Raw genomic sequence first — 23992 nt, 5'->3', positions numbered from 1 at the left:
GAGGAGCACAGACTTGACATTGGAGTTAAAGAGTCGAATCTTGGTGCGCAGTGAGATGTTGCTTGCTTTCCAGACTTTTGATAACTGATTGAATGCTGACCTTGCCTTGGCGGTTCTTGCTTTTGTTTTACATCCGTCCCAGTTCCACCTTTACCATAGATGACACTTCCAAAGTTGGTAAAGGAGTCCACTTCCAGGGAGTGTCTTCCACTGTCACAGAAGGGCTAGAAACTTTTCCTTGCTTAACTAGGCTAGATCTACTTTCGACTTCCGATTACATTGGCGTGATGAATATTGTGAACTCACAACTTTTTGAAAAAGAAATGCTGTTCGTGTGTGTGTGTGCGTGTGTGTGAGCGCGCGCGCGCGCGTGTGTGTGTGTGTGTGTGTGTGTGTGTGTGTGTGTGTATGCGCGCGCGCATGTAAAAAGCAACCATGTTCAATTATCTTGCTAAAATTATTGTAAGGATGACAAAGGTTGGAATCCACAACAGAGCATCCTGTATCCTGTTTTGGGGTTTTCAGGGCTCTGCTTCTACTACTACATGTACTTGGCTCTTTAAGTTTATTAAAGTAAAGATGGAAAAATCCATACTAATGCAAAAGAGACAAACAGAGAGACAGACAAACAAAGAGACATACAGACAGACAGAAAGCAGAGTGACATGTGGAAAATGAATTTCGGTGAACTATGGTTAACACATTAATATGTTCTTATGCACAGTAATAAAATTGTAAATGGGCTGATTCATCAATGTCATTCTCATAACTGTGCCTGAACTGCAACAGGGAGCTGCTGCTTTTTCTTTCTTAATCCTTACAATCGTAATTTTTCCTTTACATCTTTTGTATTTGTATGCTTGTCACACTCTTGTGACCCACTATTTCCGGGGTGCCTTCATAGTCGAAGCAGACTTTCTGTCCCCGTAGGTGGATTATGCGATTGTGCGGCCGAGTTTTTTCGCGTAATTCTGCAACATTTGCATAATTTTGGATTCCCCGCGTTTTTTTCCTTTTTCACAAAACAACGCCTCGCCGTGACTAAAGGGAAGTAATCAATGTAATTAGTCTCATTTCAGTGAAAAGTTGGTTATTTCCCTTGTTCCTTGTTAGAAGATCTTGATTAATGGTTTATGGGATGGGGCTTTTGTTCCTTGAGTTTGAGCATGTTCTAATTTTTCAATCCATCAAAAGTTGTTCTTATGTCTGCTGAAGTTTCATGTTTGACAGGTGTCCCTGGTTTTAGTGATGTTGCAGCATCAGAGGTCCAAATGTCCTTTTTTCCCCCCCCATTTCTTTTTCCTCTTAATCTTAGATAGATCTACAGCTGAAAGTTACAGAGATTATATTTTTTGGTTGTTTTTTTCTGACTGATGTGTATTGTTTTCTTTCCAAATACTCAACAAATTACTGATACTGATAAGTTCAGTTTTCAATTTATCTGTACATACATAAAACATGAAAATTCTTGTTGAAAAAGTGCAAAACGTGTCGCGAATGGTGTTACGGTAACTTGCATAATTTTTGCATAATTTTGCATTTTTCTTGCATAATTTGGCCACCTAAATTTGTATAATTCTATGGTGACAGGACTTTGTGCTGTTGAAGCTAGAAAGGTGAACCTGATTCCCCGTAAGGACTCTCTGTTGACATCCACCACTTTGCGCTCAGTGGCGAGCGCTGTAAAACCTATATATTTAAACTTTAAAAAATACTAAACTAGCTGGGCACCCGCTCGATGAATGGACTCAAAAGAATCGATCATCAAACCATTGTGGAAGCAGTGCGCACTGCTTGTAAACAGAAACCTCACTGGTTTATAATGGCGTCTTAGAAGATGGACTTTCCCACGATTAGATCTAAATGAAACTAATGATAAACTGAAAATTAAACTAGTGACTTCAGACTCCTTAATATAACTGTGCACCCTTTAAAAGATTTTGAACCACCATTAATTTTTTTTCAAATTCGAAAGTTAAGTGGTTAGGAAGTTTTAGGCGCCCAAAGTGACGAAGTTTCACAAATATATGCTGACATTAAGCTCTGATGCTTTATTTTTTATTTTCCAGCCATGAAAGCATGTAGAGAGCTGGAGTCAACGGCCAGAATTTACTTTGACCTTGTCAGTTTGTTAATGTATGAACGAGAGAAACCTGCAGCTCGCACTCTATGCTTCAGGGGAAGTCGAGAATGTTTCAGAGTGTTCCAAGGTCTGCTGGGGTAATCATAGTTGTAATGTAAAGTGCATGGAGCATGCTGTAGAGCGTAGATCATATATGTTATATAAATGGAATTATCAATACAATTACTTTTACTTTCACAAAGTGCAAAAGAATGTGAAAACACAAGGAGCTTACCAAGTGCACAGGATGTTAAACAAATGATAATAATAATATTAATATAGACAGCATTTGTACAGCGCAAATTCCAGCTCAACAGCAAGCTCTATGTGCTTTACAATCAATATTTATTACCCCAGCAGACCTGATAGCATTCTGAAACAGTCTCAACTTCCTGGGAAGCATACAGTGCAAGCCACCATTTATAGGCGTTAAAACACAAATATACTGACAAGCTCTTTCGCTGTCTATAGCTGAGTACCCATTCCCATAGTTGGCCACTGTTGGTGAAGAATACCAACAAGAAAAAGTCAACCAAATGACTCCATGCTCATGAACCTGAGTAACTTCAGTTCAGCTCCATTTAGTGGTGGTAGAATGACAGTTTTAGTAAGAGTTTTACGGCACTTGCAACACAATAATGTTACATAAGTGCCGAAGATTAGAGGAGTTACAAGAGAGTAACAAGCACAAAAAAGAAGAAGGGGAGATAAGGACGATAGATGTTTGATAGGAAAGTAGGAGCAGACCACACAAGAGCACCCGCCAACCACCCACTATGGTAGAATGACAGTTCTTCCACAATATACCAAAGTACGAAGAAAAGTTGTTATTTATAACTTCAGTTTTTAATTTTTGAAGCTCCAGCCAGTAGAATGAGGACTTTAGTAAGTAACAAAACAGCAAAACCATGACGACAGGAAGGATAAAATGCGAAAGAGGACTGCATTTTAGATGAAAGAGAGACAGAAAGGAAGAATACATTTCAAAGCAATTCTTTAAAAATGTCAAAATACAAACAAAGCATAGCAATATCAGTTATATTTTTTTAATGACAAAAAATCAAACTCAGTGGAGGTCATTAGTTGTTTGTTTTTTTTATCCACAGATGAAATCAACAGTAACAATCTGTTGTCCCTTTCAGTCAGTAAACAAAAATCGTAAACACCTCATAAGAAAGAAATTCCCTTGAAAAAAAATTAACTTAAATTTTACAAATTGTGGCAAAGTGAATCCATCTTTGTCACCACATACAATAGTACACATTATATCAATTCAACTGCACTTTACATGCAAATGAAACTCTCTAATCGGAGACAAACAATAACACTAGAAAAGTGAATGAAATTCCCTTTAGATATTTTTTTTTTTTTAAGTTCTGAAGGACAAAACCAATTTGAACCACCAAGTCAAACCAAAGTGGCCAGCATCAAAGAGGGTCACAAAACACACATATTTGTAACTGAAATCGACATTATTTAGACAATTTTGGAAACGGACTGCTTTGAATCTGCCTATCCCCAGGCTAACCTCGGCGGAGTCGGATAAGGCATCCCAGCAAAAAAAGACGGAGATGCTTAATAACAAACCTCCCCCCCTGCCCCCCCTCCCCCCCCGGGAATCAAATTCGTGTCTCCTTCCAGTGACAAGGAAGAGCCACACCACTTAACCACAGATGCCGGTACTGACGTCGTATCCGCTGACAGAAGACCAACAATACACTACAATGTTTGTCAGTATCACAGTCTCATCTGAAAATGTCACACACGTCACATATTTTAAAAGCTCTCTTTCTGATACTACAATATCAGTGTACGCTCACCACAAGAGTTTCAGAAAAACTGAAGGATCTGCGTAAAGATACCGCAATTAACTCTGGCATTTCATCAGAAAAGAGATCAAAGAATAGAGCTACAGTGAAAACCCAAACTCAACCCGACTTTGTAAACAGCACAATGGCTACGAATACAATACGTCCTTCAAATTACGACTGAAAAAACTTGTCAGATATAAACTGTGTTATGAACTAATGCATGCTGTTGCCGCAATGGGTTGAAATAATAATATAGAGATTGTAAGGACATTGAACAACCACCGACTATGTAAGATGCATAATTTTTTCTACTTTGTAACTACAATTCTTTGTTATCTAGGTGAAGGTCACTCTTTTAAATGGAATAGCAATGAACAAAAGTTATAGAAATAAACTACACGACTGACTGGAAATGTTTTACATCCCCATGGACACAATTCAGATCGTTCGAGAGGCAAGCTGTTACAATCTGTCTGTCCGCAAGTGTCAAGAGTCGATCCAGGCTGAGACGGATACAGTATTCAAGCACACAGACGGAGACACGCAACTACAGAAACTTCCTCACTTGGAATCAAACTCACACCTTCTGTATGTGACAGCAGCAAACGGCTTAAACGTCACAACACAGATGTCGGCAGGAATAAACTGAAACATCATCTGGACCTCACACAAAATACAAAAAAGCTATACCACCACACGTCACTTGCACATCTTTGAAGACACACACACACACACATGCACACTCTCACGAACACTCACATTAAACATTCACTAAACAGCATATGCCCCGTAGTTCACCCTACGCAGCGTCGTCCTATTTAAGCCTCTGCACAATGACAGCGTTGAGTAGATTGGCCCCCTCTATCGTCTGAGACTCATCTGTTAATTCTTTGTTGGGGAACGTTGTCATCAGGCAGAAACTGGACTGGGCGTACTGAGGATTGGAGCTGAACAGTGGTTAAGGAAACATCATTACATCTCACAGAAACCAGGGCCGCATTCAGAATATGCGGAACAATCTTTAAGGAGACTGTTCTTTTTGCTTTGAACATCAAACTTCAAAGAAAAGGAGATAAAAAACCTATGAATTCTTACAAAATTGTCTCAAAATGTAAAAAATAATTATCCAAGGTAAAAACTGATTTCATATTCGGAATCAGCGTCTCAAAATAAGCAAAGTTGCTCACGAAGAGCCTGATTTAATGCGATTTTATGTAAATTTTAGCAATTTCATTATTTAGTTGATCGCCAATGGTGAAGTTGAGTATCAAGTTCACCCGGTGCGTTGCACATCTGCAGTCAAGTCAATGACTAAGAGTAAGAATCTCCCTGATCAAAAGAAAACTGGACGGTAGATTGGAATGTCTAAACAGACAGTTTTCACATAAGACGAACCTGACACAATTTATCGTAGCGTGTAACTGGAGCTTAAGAAAATGGCGATGGAAGGGACACACCTTCAGAAAGCTCAGCGGAAACATCACAAGACAGTCGCTGCAGTAGAACCCACAGGGAGCACGAGGCAGGGGTAGGCCACCGGAAACATGGAGGAGATGTATGAAAAGGGACATGAGAGAGATGAATTTAGCTTGGAAGGATGGCCCGGGACAGAGATAAATAGAAGGAGCTTGCATGTGGCGAATACCCTGCTTGGGGTGGAAGGCGTTGATGACGATGGAGAAACTTTCAGCCCCTCGTCAAAATTACTGGTGTCGTCAGACATCAGCCCAATAGCATACAGGCTGGCGAATGCCTGTGGGGCTTTTAGTTAATGAGGACTCATGCTCAAATATTAGTGACAGATCGAAGGGAGATAACTCATTATTACTTCATTTTGTGATGGTAAACAAGTTCCCTTGACATCGAGCAGTCGGTGCTACATGCATTTAACAGAGAACATGAAAACCTCGTTGTACCGCCAGCCCCGCTGTACCACCAACTTCACATTCATCCTAAGGTAGGCGGTATAATGGAGGTTGACTGTACAAGTTTGTCTTTGTTTTTTTTTTGCTTCTCATATAGTCGGGCACTGGAAAGCACAGCATTTGCCAAAAACAGTGAAGTTGCAGAACACTGAACACGCATGAAATGAAAAATTTCATGGCCATCAGAAGACTTTCAACACACGTATGAATCAAGCTTAACCCACCCTGAACGAACTTTGACACAAACAAAAAAGTTTTTCCTTTTTGAACCAATCTTCGCATACACCAGGACCATCCAAATTACTTAATTTTGTTTATCTTGATTATTCTAAGAAGATATTTCTAGCACCAGGAGGATCCATTTATTAATTTATAACAGACTTATCGAAATACTTGAAAACAGCAACAGGTCTTTTAGTTTTAGCAAGAGTTTTACGGCACTTGCAACACAATAAGGTCATATAAGTGCCGAAGATTAGAGGTGTTACAAGCGAGTAACAAACACAAAAAAGAAGGAGGGGAGATACTGACGATAGATGTTTGATAGGAAAGAAGGAGCAAAAATCACCAGAGCACCCGCCAACCACCCGCTCCAGCAACAGGTCTGGGTACTCACAAAAATCATTTTTAATATAACCTTACATGAACTCCGAACATTTTCAAATACACATAAGTCATTAACGCAGTTGGAATGCCATTTAAAAAAAGGATACGATATGATATGCTGCCGAATGTCGCTGACTTTGTGAGAATGATTCAGTTTCAGGACCAACCTGTGAGAAAAGAAAAATATCAGTCAACTAAGTGAAAAAACCCACAAAAAAACCCCCCCCTCCCCCTCCACCAAAATTACACCCCCTTTCACTTCAAATCCCCCCCACTCCAACAAAAGCACACACACGTATAATGAATATTTCACATCTCTAATCATTTCCTCTTTACGCAGGCAGTATTGCATACAGACGTATCTCAAAGGCAGCTAAAAATGACTAACAACGCAATACTGCCTGCATTTAGTTCCTTCTGCAAATACCACACTGAACAACACAAAACACTGACCAAATTTTAGAATCCAGTTTCATAATTATAACACAGGTTTTTTTCTGCAGACTCAAGAGAAAGTTACATTTACCTGTATACAATATAATGGTACGGCATAATTTGGTACAGTGTTATGGCATAGTATGTGATGTCGGTGGCCTAGCGGTTTGGCTCGCAGACTCGCGACAATAAAGTCACGGTTCAAACTCATCAGGGGGGCCGAAATTGTGTCCATGTGAAAAGAACTTTACACAAATTTTCCTCATTTCACCCAGGAGGAAAGGGGAATACAGCTATAGGCAGCGAAAGATCTTGTCAGTTGTTAATGTTTGAGTGCATACAATTCGCAGCTTGCACTGTACGCTTTCTGAGACGTTGAGAATATTTGTGTGCATTCCAGGGTCTGCTGGGATAATAATAGTTGTAAAGCATAGAGCATGGATGGCTACATAAAAATGCAATTTTTATAAATTATTATTATGATTTATTGCGGTATGGCACGACATCAAGGGACGGCTCAGTATAATCAATTTAGTACTCCTGCCTTTTTTAGTAAGAGTTTTACAGCACTTGCAACTCAATGAGGTCATATAAGTGCCGAAGATTAGAGGTGTTACAAGAAAGTAACAAACAAAAAAGGAGGAGGAGAGATATAAAGACGACAGATGATTGATAGGAAAGAAGGAACAAACCACCCACTTCCAATACGCCATGGTATGGAAAGCTACGGCACAGTGCAATGATACGGAACAATACAGTTTGGTTTCGTATGGCATAGGTTGATTCAAACCAAAGACAACAACACGTTCAACCTAACCTTTTCCCGTCGGCCAGACGTAACTGGACGTTCGTCGTGGGCTTCCCCTCGTCCACCTTCACAGCGGCAGCCTGGCCACCACCACTGGCCGCTTCTGCGTTTATCACATTGGGAGCTGGGCTGAAACGTAACATGAAAGAAGAAAACAGTCAATGGTCCATTGGCTAATGGGTAAAGAATAAAAGCGGAGGCACAGGGGACCCAGGTTGTTTTTTTTACATTACTGACTACAGTAGACTACGGATAAGTTGATGCCGTTGAGGAAAGTGAAAAAATCCAAAAAAAATATCAACTCATTCCAAGTTCAACTAACGGGTGTAACCACAACATCAAAAGACATAATAAACTCTTTTCCACTCTTATTATTTTTATTTCAGTACTGTAGTAAAAATGGCTGCAACAGGAGTAACACTTATTCACATTATTAATCAATGGGCCCTCACTTGCGTGCGTGTGTGTGTGTGTGTGTGAGAGGGGGGGGTGATGGGATGCAAAGATCCACTGATGGCAAAACTACCCCACGAAAAACTCACCCTCTCACTGCGACTGATTCCCTTGCATTATTGAGTACAGTAAAACTATTGGGGTTTTTTTGGTCATTTTTCTTTATTCTCACAAAGCGCAATGTACAACTTTAGATAACAAAAACACTTTGAATAGTGAATGTTACCCCAAAGAATACCTTTTTTTTAAAAGCAGGTACATTTTAGACAGCTTTTAAAGCGTAAAAATGCTTAAAGGGACCCAGGACTTCAATAAATGAACATAACGGCAGAGAGTACTTTTTAAACCAAGCAAATTTTACTGAGGTTTTACTGTATTACTCACTGTCTAAAGGAGCGGTGGCGGAGAGGTTAGTGTGCTGGTCTCCGAAGCGGAAAGTCCGGGTTCGAGCCTCGGTTCGGACACCGATATTTTTCGTCCCCTCCTGCCCACCCAGCAGTAATGGGTACCTGACTTCGAGTTGGGGAAGTAAAGGCGGCATGGAAAGGAACTGGCCACCCTACCACAATATGCCGAAGGCCCAGGAAGTTGTCTCACTAACAAGGCAATCCCCAAGGTTCGGTTCGGATGCGGGAACAACTTTACTTTTTTTACTCATAGTCTAACGATAGCACAAAGCCCTTCGGCCTAAAGTGATGTCACTCACACGCACTCCTCACTGTTTTATTGAAGCACTGTGTAGGCCTACTACACATTCATTGGCGCACACAATGATTTCTACATGAAGTATCACCAATGTAAAAATTGAGTGCAAAACAAATGACAATTAAAACGCAAAAATAAATTCAGCCAAATTATGTTAGCTGCAAGGGGTAAAAAAAACAAGCACCTTAACGGCAGCATAATCACGTTTGAATTGAAATCTACATAATTGTTTGACTTTAACAAATGTCAAGAAGAAGAGGTTCAGGGACCCGACAAAAAGACAAAATATTCAACTTTAAGCACAAAGATCAACTCAAATGACTTTAACACAAGCGGAGTCGACTGCATTTCTTGTGGTTACCCAACGAAAAACGTCTTGACTTACCAGGGATCAAAACCCATTGTACTGAAAGGATTAAGACAACAAAAATTGAAAACTACAAAAAGTCAGACCACATGAGTGTTTTTCGGTACGATACAATTGTTTTCCAAGAGACTCATTGAAATAATGGGAGGCGAAGGTAGACCAAGAATGACTTTCTTCGACAACTTGAACAGAAGGGTGATGGGAAAAGACCAGTATAGTAAAGGAATTATAAGAGAGCCTCTCAGCAGAGAAATGATTGGCAAAGCATGATTGCCAATGTCTGTTTCAGATCTAGTGCTTAAACAAAAAAAATTATTCATTACCTCACATATTCCTCTAGCATCATTAAAAACCAATAACGTAAGGTACTTACAATAAAGCGTGATCCTGAATATTAGGGTTTGGGTATGTTGAAAAAAAAAAAGAAAAGGAAAATTTATCAACGAAATTTACAATTTAAAAAATGTATCCATCAGCTAAATTAAGTGATATGAAATTGCACAAAATGAAGCGAATCTCATATGTGCACACCCTCTCAAAAAAAGTTCTCGAAACTTGTCTTCAGAAGGACTTTTAACATCATGTCCTGAAAAACACATTCCAGCAAAGTCAAAATATTCATACATTTAGTATGCAGTTATGATGATTAGTTGTATAACTTCTGAAAAGTATCCCTGTCAAGACTGTCCATCCACTCACCTGCCCAGCATGTGTCCAGCACCCGTGAAAGCCTTCACCGAGACTTTGGGCTTGACGTAATCTTCAGCGCGATGATCTTCCATGTCCAGGTTGATTTCGCCACCGCGTGCCTCTCTTACAAGCTCTTGTGGAACCTCCCTGGAAATCACATTTACAACTAAAGAAGTTATAGAAAGCCACACGGAAAGGTTTAGCTAGTTTTAGTAAGAGTTTTACTGCACTCACAACAGCATAAGGTCATATGAGCGCCAGAAGATTAGAGGTATCACAATAGAGTAACAAACATAAAAAAGAAGGAGGGGAGATAAGGACGATAGATGTTTGATAGGAAAAAAGAAGCAAACCACACCAGAGCACCCGCCAACCACCCTCGAAATCACATTTACAACTAAAGAAGTTACAGAAAGCCATAGAAAAAGGTTTGTTTCGTTTGTTGAATAAAAACAAATACAACAGCACGATCAAGGTATTTCAGTGAAAGGAAAAAAAAGCGTGATAGAAAGACAGAAATAAGCAGGGAGAAAGAAAAGAAGGACCTGCAAAGTAAGTCAGTACCACAATTAAATTGGTACATTCATCCAGGAACAGGTTAACTTCTTCATATGCCACATTATCATACCCAGTACAGCATGGAATTGTACAACTTTCCACATTTTGACTTTCCAGGACACAAAACTCATCGTACTGATAGGATTAAGACAAAGGCAAAAATGAAAACTATAAAAAGTAGACCACATCAGTGTTATTTTGGGTATAACTGTTCTCCAACAGACTCATACACTGAACGATCACCACCATGGAAATAGCACTACTTGAGCATTCTCTAGATTACAACCAGTGTTAAGGGAAGCTACAAAAGGCATAAGATTAGAACCATGTTTATAATCATTCATTTAAACAAGACAAGATTGTTTTAGTAAGTGTTTTTAGAGCACTTGCTACACAATTAGGTCACATAAAAGCCGAAAATTAGAGTTAGAGGTGTCAAAAGAGAGTAACAAACACCAAAAAGAAGAAGAGAAAAGGACGATAAAAGTTTGACAGGAAAGGAGAAAACGACACCAGAGCACCCATCAACCCCCTACTCACTAGTGCTGTGTGATTTTGAGGAAACAAAATATCACTGAAGCTTCGAAGTGTGAGCTCGCTATTTAAGATTTTTGAATACCTCCGTCAAATGATTTTTTCTAATATATGATAAGCAATACCCAGACCAAAGTTCTGCTATTCTACATTTGCTAGCTATTCACAGCGCCGTTGAATGGTTTTTTCTTATATGTGATAAGCCCAGATGTAACTTCCGCAATTCGAATCGCTGTCGAATCATTATTTCTTATACGTGATAAGCCCAGATCTAACTTCTGCAATTCGGAGCGCCGTCAAACCCCAGTCACTGAGCGCGCGTGCGTTGTTGTTGCACGCGCTCAGACAGTGCAACGTGTTGACCGTTCATAGTGCTTCGAATTTCGAGTAGGGTTAGGGGAGCTCATTCATTGTGACAGCTAACTTCATGGAAAAAAACATTCGCTGTGCTTCAAGAGTCAAGTGCCCTTGCTTGAGCCGTCCATAGTGTGACGAGTGAATATTGAATAGTAAGAGCTGTTCTCTAAAGGATTGTTTTATAACTATTGTAGGCTCCTCTTATCACTCTATCTCGTAACCATCAAATAAAGAGTATTTCTGTATATTGATCTTAATGATTTTAGATATAATGTACTCCAATTTTTCTGTTTTAGAAAAATGAGACGAAAATCCAGTATCTGTTTTTTTAAAAATCACCAGCATTCGAATGGCTGCCATGCTTCGAATAGCTGTGAATAGTGCAAAAATCATGAATGTCGAATTGTAAAGCCGAATGGGCACAGCTCTACTACTCACCCTCTGGATATGCTGTCCAGGAACTGTTTGTTCTGAGGATCGTTGTAATCTCTCAGCTCTCCATTGTCCACACTGAACCCATTCTTCCACAGCTTCAATTTTTTCTCCTCCTGGAAGAAAAGAGAAGTAGTTGAAAATTTTTTGAATGCCAAACATAAGACATGTCGTTACAAAGGAAAGAATTGTACCTGGAAGCATTTCATTTTGATTTGGAAGAACTGTTTTAGGGCATGTGGAGTTATAGGTATTTGATAAAAATTGTCAAGCCAGCAGAAAAATGTATGATTCTTTTATTTCAATTATTTTGACAAACACCTGGTTCTACCTTGAATGCCTCACATAACAGATAAAAGTAGAAGACTTCACCAAGGCCAAGATGGATGCGCAAAGTTGCGCGCGCGCGCGCGTGTGTGTGTGTGTGTGTGTTTGTCTTTACTTTTATGTACCACAATACACCCTCCTTCAGCTACAAACTACTGCTCCTCAGTCAATGTGTCTTCGATTGAAACAGGCTTGAGTGAGTGAAGCTTTACTTTTACCGATGATCTACAGCAGAGATCACAAAACAGTCATGCAGTTCTGAGCCACTTCACATTCAGTTTTAAAAATTGTATAAAGAGGTTGGGGAGCTAAACAATAATTTTATAGACACTTTTAGGCAGAGCATCACATTACACTCTTATTCAGCTACATGAAAATTCTCCTTTACATTTCTTTTTCTGGTTACAGTGTGCTCCTGCGACAAGACCGCCGGCTTATCTCTCAAATGAGAACTGGTGGAAAATTGCCCAAGCTGAAATCATATCTACACAAAATCGCACCAGCAGACAACCCAGATCAGTCCTGTCGAGCCTGCAAAGAGGAGAACGAGACTATAGACCGCATAATCCTGAAATGTCCTGCCAACTATCGTGCCAAAACACGTCTACTAGGACGTTTCAACGACCCACACTGAGCACTTTTCAAGGACCCCCGAGCGAGGACTGAGTTCCTGTGTGCTGTTGGCATCACTGACCACTTATAACGCCACAGTACCAGGAAAGAGAGAGAGAGAGAGAGAGAGAGAGAGAGAGAGAGAGAGAGAGAGAGAGAGAAAGAGAGAGAGAGAGAAAGAGAGAGAGGGTGGGGGGGGGTTTACAATGTATGTACCTGCTTCCTGGCAGCTGGCTTCTGTGCACCGGGGACGACCGTTGTATCATCGCTGGTCTCCCCTAGCCTGTAACCAGCACCCACAAATGTTGAACGGCTTGACTGGGATGGTCTGTCTCCTTCGTTCTTCTCTTCCGCACCATGTCTGAGGAAAAAGAAGAGCGGTGTTAGTTCAGGAGAACTGTTGCGGCCTGAATCCGAAGCCCATCAGAATATTCTCAGACTTGAGTTTTCTGAGAAGTTCCATCTCTCTCCACTGATTTAACACTTCTTTATCAGAGAAAGGCAATAACCAAAGAGAACTGTGCTGGACTTTGTGAGTTCGCGAGCTTAATTCGAAACTCCCATCAAGATTTTCAGAAACTTGGGCAGCATGGCAAGCTGTCTCTCCCCACCCAGTTGCTGTTGGACTAATAAAGAGAAGCACAATGGTCATTTACAGCAGCCAAAAAGTAAAACAGACACACAGAATTTTATAAAAGAAAAAAAAAGGGACTTACAAATGGCACGCTCCAGCCACGAGGGAAGCGGTGAAAAAGAACGAAGATAAACAGAAACAACGGAACGAAAAAGAGGAGGATCTAACAGCAGTGCCCATCTTTATGTTTGTTTTGGCCTGATCAGAACTAGACACTAAACAAGAGGCCCAGGTTCTTAGATGAACCTTTTCAAAGAAACCATCCAACAAACTGTTTGGGAGAGTAAATACATTAAGCTATCATATACTGACCATAAATATTTCAAGCAAAACAGTATTATAAATAATATTATAATCAAGAGACGGGAAATGCACAGGCCTTTTTTCATTTGCTCGTAGTCAAGAGAAACACATCAACTAAATATAACATTACTAACGATGGTGAAGAAGTTGTAAAATAGCCACAAAACCAAGACACTATCACCGTTGTTTCTAAAAAAAAGAGAGAGAGACAATTTTTAACCAGACAAATAAAAAAATCATGAGCGGATTACAATATACATCCCCCCCCCCCAAAAAAAAAAAAATCCTGATGCAACAAGCTCTTGAGATAAAGATAGCTGAAGTTATGTATCAATAACATTTGTACACAAGTCCAGAAACCCAGTTTCCATCTCCTTCTTCAAGTTTCAGATATCAGGTTCACCACTCATTGATTGATCTGCTCAGACGCTCTTAAATTAAAACCGATATTGTCTAGCAAGTCTTTTCAGACAACTTACCTGTTCAAGTTTTTAAAGTAAGTTATTCTTGCTCTATCTTTGCCATCTATTTTTTTTCAAAGAGAGCAAGGTTCTTGATGTCTTTACATTGATTCAAGCATCCTAAGAACTGCATTGATTAGTTCCTTATTGTTTTCACTCTCGACTGTCACACACCGAATTCTTTCAGAACGACCTCATTCAGTTAGTTTTGATTTCATGAAATTCTAAACAGAGTTAATAAAGCCTGTCATACATTCACACGGTTCTTGACTTACTCTTTGGCTGACTTAAACAGAGACTCCACCAGTTTGTGGGAGTCCTTCTTCTTGGGTGGACCAAGCACTTGCTGACCACTGCAATGTCAAGAAAAGGCATTTTGTTAAAGACTTACCAACCACTTTCTCTTTCACAAACTGACATATAATGTAAAGTGAAGACAAAATATTCTTCTCAAGACTAAAAGATTACGTACTTCCTGCAGACTGAAACATCTGTAAAAAGAGACACAAAAGCATAACACAACTAAAACAGAAAGTGAGAACAAACAAACATCAAAAATTCTTATAGGGGTAAAAAATAAAGTAGTTTGCAAAAGACAGATTTTATTTACACTTCATAACTCAACAGTGAAAAACTAGAAAAAAGTACAGAACCACCACCACTACAAATCACACGGGTACGACTACCGTCCCCATAAATAATGAAGCTACCCCATTTTAAAACTAGCAACAACAAAGTAAATATGTTTGATTTTAAGCCAGCTACAATCATTTAAACATTTAAACATCAGCAGTGATTAAGAGGGGACATTACCTTCTGTCAGAGCCACCGGCGTAGTAGGCTTGGCCTTCTTCATCCGATGAGTCAGAATCGACATTCACACTGCGCAAGGTGCCAAATCTGTACACCAAAGACATTTAGAATAATATAAATACAGTGGAAACTATCTAAGACGGCCACTCAGAGTCAAGGAGATAAGTGGCTGTCTTAGGCAGAATTGATCAAAAATAAAACAAACGATTCCTTTTGAATTCCTAACTGGATGTGGCCACAGGCTCTGGACGGCGTAAGGCACATTAAAATCCCTTTTTAAAACTTTCGGAGGGAGGGTTGAAAGGTGGGTTTTGCAACTGCTGTAACAGGGAGGGGGGGGGGGGGGGGGGGGGTTACCGTTGGTTGGTAAAAATATCGTGGCCTCCACCACACTGGCCAGGTTATCATTTTATGAAGTGGCATTATGTAGTACCAGGGATGCCACTTAACATTTTTGAAAATAGCTGAAAATCCATGCGCCAGTCTCGCTAACATATGAATATCAATTTTGAAACCCAAAGGGTGTACATAGAGAGAAACGGATGTGTGTTTTCCCGACTTGCTGAGAATAGCGCAAATCTTCCAGGTTTTTTTCTCCCCGTTATTTGAATGTATGGCGAAGTCTTTGTTTTTCCGTTATTTTAACATTGGGGTTCCAGCTATAGATTCTATCTCGATCTCAATAATGGAATAGCATATCAGGATCAAAATACCGGAAATATCAGAAAAAGCGAAAAAGTGACATCCCTGAGTACAATTGATGGAGGGCTAATGGAAAATGGCTATTTGTGCAAGTGGCCGTCTCGGCAGGTTTGACTGTGCAGTGATAATGTAAAGAGGTATAACGACTTCAAGGAGAGGGAGGAGTAGGCGAGGTGCGACAACCACACAACTGACACATGGTGATTGTTGTGCTAAAAAGGATTTATGCAACTCAATGGGTATGAATCAACATTATCACCCAAAACTTACAAGTCCTATTTAAACATCTTCAATTTCTCTACTTTTACAAACCATGTCCTCTCAAGAAAAGCTACAGTGGGTGGTTGGTGGGTGCTCTGGTGTGGTTTGCTTCTTCTTTCCTATGAATCATCTATCGTTCTTATCTCCCCTTCTTCTTTTTAATGTTTGTTACTCTCTTGTAACACATCTAATCTTCTGGCACTCATATGACCTTATGCAGTTGCGAGCACCGTAAAACCTCTACTAAAACTAAAACTAAAAAGAAAAGCTACCTCTTCTTTCACTAACATTCAATGCTATCACAAATTCCCTGGTTTAAAAAAACCCCGCAGTCTTCAACATTGATACCATTACAAAGTGCCTTTGCATTTGGGAAGCACGCTGGCTATTGTGTGTCATCATTATCTTCATCAGCTTTTCTCACACCGTGTCAGAGAGGCAACCAGCAAGAACTCTTCATGTACTTCTGTCCTGGACTATAGTCTCCATCTCTGTCCAACTGTATACATTACCTACACTTAAGGTCTCAGTATAAATCCCTCCTCCAACTACTTACACTGATTCTGTTTCATCAAAGTTTCTTTGCACTGGGCTACTACTTCAATTATTGAGACCAGATAACAACCGAAGTCTTAGGATGAGGAAGACAGGGAGACAGCAGAACACCACACTATCATTAGGATGCGGGAAATGGGGATAAAGAGGGGAGAAGGAAGAAAGGAACGATTATCTGGAAAGGAAAGACGTCGCCATAATCAGACAGCCACAGGAACAATCAGTATGGATACCTTGTAGGCTTTGGTGCTGGGGGGAACTGAGCACTTATGGACCTGTCGGCGAGTAATGACGTTGTTGCCCAGGACAGGTAATACAGGTAATACCGAAGTCTACACTGAACCTTGAACCTAAAAGTAATCGACCCCCTACTCCCAGCCACCATGTCTTCACACTACATCAGGATAATCACAGCCCTCCATTTCTTACTCCTATAAGACTTTGTATAGCTGTAAACCCTCTGTGATCCCCCCCCCCTCCCCCCACCACTTTAACCATTGATGTGGTTCACAAGGTCAAGCAGTTCAAAACGGGGGCTATAGTTTACTTTTACCAGAATATTTACTATTGAAATACCAAGTTACTATGCTGTATGTTACAACATTATAAACAGTAACCTGTTTGAAGTAGACGTTTCTTGGACATCTCTAGCCGAGTCTGTCACCATGGAAACGTCATTTTGAGCTGACACAGCATCCGCTTCCTCTCCATCACCGCTCTCAAAGAAGCTACTCATAGCAAGCTGAAATGAAAATAATTAAATGAAAATCATGCAAAGGTTTAGACAAACTGATATGAGAGGGAGTTGAATTAAAATGCTTTTATTTAAGAAGGGGTGCTTGTGAAAACCCAAGCAACGTTGTGTTTTTCAGTTTTTCGAAATTTATGGATTAGGCAACTTTTAGGAAATTGGGAAATGTGTGGGTCTTTACTATGAAACCTGTGTACAGCTCTTCATTTGGGAAGTAGTCAAAGTAAAATTCATATGGGAACTTTTTAACCTTATTTCTTTCTGTTCTATAATATTATAACTTCTAAACCGGTACTCATAAAACTGTCACTAATAATCAGGCAATAAGAATGAGAATAATTATTGCGATGGCCTAGCCTACCTGTCTAGCTGTACTTCTAAGACTTATATGTCAGGTCCTATTGACTGAAACCTGTTGAGTACTCATGTCTCATTAGTAATTATTCAAGTTTAAAATACATGCATTGTCAGTAAGACACCTTTTGGTTTCGTCTCAAATACTTTAGGTATTGAAAACTAAAAATGTATTTACAATTCAGTGGGCCTATTTTTTGCTGTTTGTCAGTCTAGCCATCATTGTTTACGGTTAGCCTAGCCGTCTAGCCGTATTTAATAAAATCGAAGTCACTATTTCTCCGAATGTTCTCGAAAATAAAGCTGAACTCTATTTCTCCAAACGGTTTCTGATCTCGAGATTTTTTGGATTATTTGCGAGATTTAGGGGTCATCCTTTCATTCTGCCATTCTGCAAGGACTGGGAAGAAGCATTTTTTCAATAAAATTCAATTTAGAGAGCTAGAGATTTTTAAATGTCTGAATATTCAGATACCTCAGTCGTGGTCGGAGCAACGTTCCCGGACATACTTCATTTGAAAATACCTCCAAAAGGTACTGCGAGAAAACAAGACAGCTCGACCTCGGCAGTAAACTATTTTGCATTTAGTCACCCAGCACAAACTAAAATCCTTCTTGTAAAAAAAAAAATCCTTCTACGCCCCCCCCACCCCCCCTAATCCGTTCACACCTTACACACACACACACACACAGAGAAACGGGCCACTCCATTCGTTTATTATCAACAAATCTCGAGAACGGAAACTGTTCGGAGAAATAAAGCTCAAGTTTATTTTCCCGAACGTTCAGAGAAATAGAACCTGCCTAATAAAATAGCCTAGCTATCTAGCCATCATCAAGTACGGCTAGCCTCTTCCAAATAATAAATATAATTCTATCAATAAATCAGTAAATATACAAGTTTGGTAGGCACTTTGTGTTAGACCTTTGTTAGTAGAGACAAGCACTCTGACTCACTAGCTCTAGATCTAGTAGATGAACTTCAGGCCAGCCACTTGGACTTCAGCCCTGGAAGAGCGCAGGCCCTATATAAAGGGCGTGAGCTGGGCTACCCGGGAAGCCCACAGACCCTATATATATATATATATATATATATAGGGCAGACCTACTTCGACCTGGAAGCGCACAGGCCCTATATAAAGGGCGTGAGCTGGGCTACCCGGGAAGCCCACAGACCCTATATATATATATATATATATATATAGGGCAGACCTACTTCGACCTGGAAGCGCACAGGCCCTATATAAAGGGCATAGACGCTGACCTTTTTGAATGGAAAATTTCAGTATTCCTTATATGGAAAATGACATAGTATATTATAGGTCAAAGTTATAAAAAGAGACCCCAGCTGAGCGACTACATGCTAGATCTATGTTTTTTATCACTTGTTTCGTTGTGCTAATATAGGCAACTAATTGTTGAGTTTATCGTGTTTTGCGCTTTGTTTTTATTCGATCGTTTGTAAATTGTAAATTTTTTTTGCTTGGAAGTTCTCGCAAGATCTACTCCTTCTCTCTCTCTCTCTCTCTCTCTGAATCTCTGTTTCTTTCTGAATACTGTCTGACCTATCGGTGTGGGCTATCAAATTGATAAAAACGAAAATAAAAAATGATGTTAAAACGCAAAAGTAAATTAATTTGGTCGTCAACAAAGATGTTACGGCTATTTAACTTTCAGAGTGTCTACGTACACGGTAACTGGGCACCTAGCCTCAGTGTCTACGTACACGGTAACCGGCAACCGGGCACATAGTCTCAGTGTCACGTACACGATAACCGGGCATATAGCCTCAATATCTACGTACACGGCCGGCAACCGGGCACGTAGTCTCTATCCCGTACACGGTAACCGGGTAGTCCAGAACTCCAAGTTCAGTTTTTGTAATCCAGTGTTGCCTTCATCCCCACCCCTTCACGGACTGTACTTTAAAAAAAATGAATAATCCCCCCCATTCCAGAGCCCTATACTCTATACTTCGCAGCGCACAGACTTTGAATGAACTTTGGTGACCCCAACCGGTACTCACAATGTGATGCGGCCGCACAGGTTCACTGACCGGTCACGATGGCGAGCCCGACAAGACGTTTGTGTATGAATTTCTTTTTTTTCAGCAAGTGACAGCACAGGACTAAAATTGATTTATTTTCATTCCGGTTACCATGTACGTAGATACTGAGACTAGGTGAGATTAGGTGCCCAGTTACCGTGTACGTAGATACTGAGACTAGGTGCCTGGTTACCGTGTACGTAGACACTCCGTTTAACTTTTCGAATTGAGCCGAACTACACGGGTCGCCATTTTGTTTTGCCCAGAAGTTCTCACGCTACTCCTCTCTCTCTCTCTTTCTCTCTCACTGCCCACACAAAATTGCATGCTTTTAATAATACACAAGCAAGACCGCTGGAGCGTTTGTTCACCCCACAGAATTCGGCGCTTTTTTGGTAGTTCCCACCCCGCCATTGTTATTCGTGGGTTTTGGCCCCGGCCACCTCTTTTCTCACCCGGGGTGAGAATAGTCCAGGCGAGTCTTTTGGCTATTCTCACTCGGTGCGCGTTCACCGTTTTAGCCAAGATCTAGGCCAACCAATTTTGCGTTCACCCTAAACCACAGAATTCTACACTGTGATAACAGAAAAATTGTCGAATTCTGTGCCGTGAACAAACGTTCCATAACTACTGTTAGCCTACTAAAAGCGTACAATTTTGTCTGTGGGCAGTGGAGAGAGAGAGAGAGAGAGAGAGAAAGAGAGAGAGAGAGAGGAGAAGTGCGAGAACTTCCGGGCAAAACAAAATGGCGACCCGCGTAGTTCGGCTCGATTCGAAAAGTTAAATAGCCGTAGCATCTTTGTAGACAACCAAATTAATTTACTTTGTGTTTTAACATCATTTTTTAACTTTGTTTTGGTCAATTTGATCGTCCACACCGATAGACAGTATTCAGAAAGAGACAGAGAGAGAGAAGAGGGGAGGAGTAGATCTTGCGAGAACTTCTGGGCAAAACAAAATGGTGACCCCCGTTGTTCGGCTCGATTCGTAAAGTGAAATACCCATATAGCATCTTTGTAGTCGATAAAATTAGCTTACTTTTGTGCTATAACGTAATCTTTTCTTTGCCTTTATCCATTTGATCATCCACATCGATAGAAAGTATTCCGAAATTAGGAAAAACAGGTCTTGTTTTACACTGGGTGAGAATAGCCTACGGTGGCAAGTCTCACCCAGGGTGAGAGGTCGATCGTATTTCTATTCTCACCCCGGGTGAGAATAGCCACTTCCTTTGGCTCCAACTCCAAGAGTAGGGGGGGTTTCAGCTTGCCCATCTGACCTAATAAAAATAAGGTGGGGGGTTTCAGGGGGGCATGATTTCACCATAATTTGATGTTTTGCAGTTTTGATAGTGTTTGATATCTTAGCTTGCCACGCATCAAACGTAGACCTAGATATAGATCTATGTGTAGATCTAAATCTAGGTCTAGGGGGGGTTGGAACTACCGAAAAAACACCCACAATTCTACACTTCTGTTATCACACTGGATCAACACTGGTTGGCCTAGGCTATCATGGTGAATGCACACAGGGTGAGAATAGCCAAAAGGCTCACCTGTGTAGTGTGTTATTCTCTAGACTTCTAGAACCTACTGTCCTTTTATTTGAAAACTAAAGGCCACCTACCCGGAGTGAGAATAGTGCAGGCGAGTCTTGTGGCTATTCTCACCCGGTGCGCGTTCACCAAATTTTGCGTTCACCCTAAACCACAGAATTCTACACTGTGATAACAGAAAAATTGTAGAATTCTGTGCCGTGAACAAACGTTCCATTACAATTGTAGCCTACTAAAAGCGTACAATTTTGTCTGTGGGCAGTGGAGGGAGAGAGAGAAAGAGAGAGAGGAGTAGCGCGAGAATTTCCGGGCAAAACAAAATGGCGACCCGCGTAGTTCGGCTCGATTCGAAAAGTTAAATAGCCGTAGCATCTTTGTAGACAACCAAATTTATTTACTTTTGTCAGACTTTTGTGTTTTAACATCATTTTTTAACTTTGTTTTGGTCAATTTGATCGTCCACACCGATAGACAGTATTCAGAAAGAGACGGAGAGAGAGAGAAGAGGGGAGGAGTTGATCTTGCGAGAACTTCCGGGCGGGTGAGAATAGCCACTTTCAAAACTAAAACAACTTTGACATCGAACCTTCTGGAACAGAAAAATACTGCTATAAACCATCACCTTCGCCTCTGTTGACAGCGTGGTCACTTTATAACTTTAAGTAAATCATAGTCTAATTTTTAGTAATAATATGACTTGGCACAATCGACAACAAAACGCTTTGCTTGGAAGAATCCGTACGCACAGACAACAAAGAAATCGAAACTCAGAATGGCAGTTGATAACAAAGTTTACAGAAGACACTAATTTTAACTCTATTACTGTTTTACGACATAAACTCACTTGCAAATCCCATGCCGCCGACTCCAGATAAAATCGAGCCCGATTAGCGTCAACTCCAGTAACGTTAACGAACTGATCAACTTGTTCCTCTCTGTCAGCCATCTTGTTTTAAAATTGTTAGTTGAGAGTTGAGACCCTTGGTTGTTTACTTCCGGGAGAAAGGTGCATGTCGAAATTTACGTCACGTTATCTAACTTTACAGGTTTAAGACCAATCATTGTGTTCACCTTCTGTTGTTCACCTGTATCTGCTGACGGGGTCACGGCAGCTCTTCGTTTTGGGAGAGACGGCGTCAGAGGCTAGGCCTCTTTGAACATAAAAGCAGACCACCGACCACCACTAGATCTACTCCAGTAGAAAAAAAAAGGGGGGGGGGTGGGAGGGGTAGATATAGGTAAATTTTTACTTTCACTCCCGCACACAGATGCACTGTTTCAGGGGTCAAACTGCTGTACTGTTTACTGCTGATCACACATAAAGCCACTAAAACTGTCTCAAATCAATTATTTTCAAGACAATTTCAAATCTAACTGTAAAATATCAGATTATAGGTAAAAACAGGGGGGCGCCCCCCTGTAACCAACCAGATTTTCTTTACCCCAGTGGGGCCGGCCCCCCTGGAACCCCCCGATTGGTCCAAAGCAAGTCGATCTCGGTTAAAAACAATCAAATATTTCAAAAACTATTATTTTGCGACGGAAATGAAGTTGATATTCGTGTTCAGCGTATCAATATTTAGCAGAAAATAGACAACTGGTAGCTGAGTGTGAGACGGGAGGGAAAGTTTAAAAAACCTAGATGGGGGGTGCAGGGCAGAACCCCCTGCTAAAGTCACAGAAATAATACATAAATCTGGATAGGCCTATAGTTTGAGAAATGAAGTCCTGGTTGAAGCAAATTATAGAAAACAACTTACATGTATCACGAATATAAGAAAACGACAGGCAAACTTCTTCGGACACACAATGCGGAAAGAAGCATTAAAAAATATTGTAACAACAGGAAAGTTTGATGGAAAGAGAGGCAGAGGCAGACAGAGGGAAAAGATACTGGACAAGATGACAACATGGCTGGGAGCAGCAAGAACAACAGACACCATTGCTGCATCGAAAGACAGATGGAAGTAGAGGTCCATGATCGCCCACGCCAGTCGGCAAGGCACCGGATGAGGATGATAGTTTGAGACAGTTTTTAGTGCAAAAAAAGTATTCCCGGCAGGTGGTCTGCTAATCTTCAATTTTACCCCGAGGCTAAAACAACACTTATACATAATATCATATATATATATATACTCGGAACAAAGTAACTGTCCATAGATTTCAGGCCTAATTTTGAAAAGTTTATAATTTAATATAATCACGTTACATTAACCATCCTGGTAAATTATTCTAACTTATTCAAAGACGAAACGAATGTAAGACTAGTTTTCGAACAAACGTCAATTTATACACAAACAACTCACGACAAGAAGACCACCTCCCAAAAACGCCAAAACGCGATTTGAGGAAAATTGCACGTAATTGCTAAGCTAAGCTTCGCCAATTCAAGAAGATTTCGTGATTGCGGGCATAATAATACTCGTTACTAAAATCACGCTCGAAAGCAATAGGCTATAAGCAGTTTTCCTCCCATTTTGCGGTTGTGGGGGAGGGGGGGGGGGGTTATTTGAGGGTGGGGGTGGGGATGGTCTTACTTGTCGAGAGTTGTTTGTGTATAAATTGATATTTTGTTAAAAGACTAGATCTAGTCTTACATAGATCGTTAATTTCGTCTTTGGTAAGCTAAAATAATATACCAGGATTATTAATGTAAACGCGATTATATAACCTTTTCAAAATTAGACGGACAGTTCCTTTTTTCCGAGGGTATATTATAATCACTGTTATATTATAAGCTGTTTTAGCTGTGTAGATCAAATGGGGCTGTGGTTTGTTTACCAGGCTTACAAAGGCGACGAAAAATTAAAATAT

The 23992-nt window shown here is 40.4% G+C and overlaps 1 protein-coding gene across 1 annotated transcript; it reads right to left on the bottom strand.

The window, feature by feature from the left end:
- Nucleotides 1-2947: 2947 nt before the first annotated feature.
- On the bottom strand, nucleotides 2948-22158 carry LOC101860808 (NSFL1 cofactor p47). Its single transcript, XM_005097934.3, has 10 exons — nucleotides 22023-22158; nucleotides 17089-17213; nucleotides 14954-15040; nucleotides 14416-14493; nucleotides 12959-13103; nucleotides 11810-11919; nucleotides 9932-10069; nucleotides 7717-7836; nucleotides 6572-6631; nucleotides 2948-4880 (listed from the first exon to the last, which is right to left on the bottom strand). The coding sequence occupies exons 1-10, from the start codon at nucleotides 22122-22124 to the stop codon at nucleotides 4748-4750; spliced, it is 1098 nt and encodes a 365-aa protein (XP_005097991.1). The 5' UTR covers nucleotides 22125-22158; the 3' UTR covers nucleotides 2948-4747.
- Nucleotides 22159-23992: the final 1834 nt, after the last annotated feature.

Source organism: Aplysia californica, unplaced genomic scaffold (assembly GCF_000002075.1).
Source record: "Aplysia californica isolate F4 #8 unplaced genomic scaffold, AplCal3.0 scaffold00168, whole genome shotgun sequence".
In the NCBI taxonomy this organism is placed as follows: domain Eukaryota; kingdom Metazoa; phylum Mollusca; class Gastropoda; order Aplysiida; family Aplysiidae; genus Aplysia; species Aplysia californica.
The sequence above is the reverse complement of the archived record's forward strand: the minus strand, read 5'-3'. Positions and strand labels throughout refer to the sequence as shown.

What these genes read in the sequence shown, in the direction of transcription:
- LOC101860808 (XM_005097934.3), bottom strand. Translation starts at nt 22,124, where the DNA reads ATGGCTGACAGAGAGGAACAAGTTGATCAGTTCGTTAACGTTACTGGA. An exon ending in CGGCGGCATGGGATTTGCAA is followed by an intron (nt 17,214 to 22,022) that starts GTGAGTTTATGT and finishes TTTTCATTTCAG; the next exon opens with CTTGCTATGAGTAGCTTCTT. An exon ending in CGTCTGGCCGACGGGAAAAG is followed by an intron (nt 6,632 to 7,716) that starts GTTAGGTTGAAC and finishes CTTTTCTCACAG; the next exon opens with GTTGGTCCTGAAACTGAATC.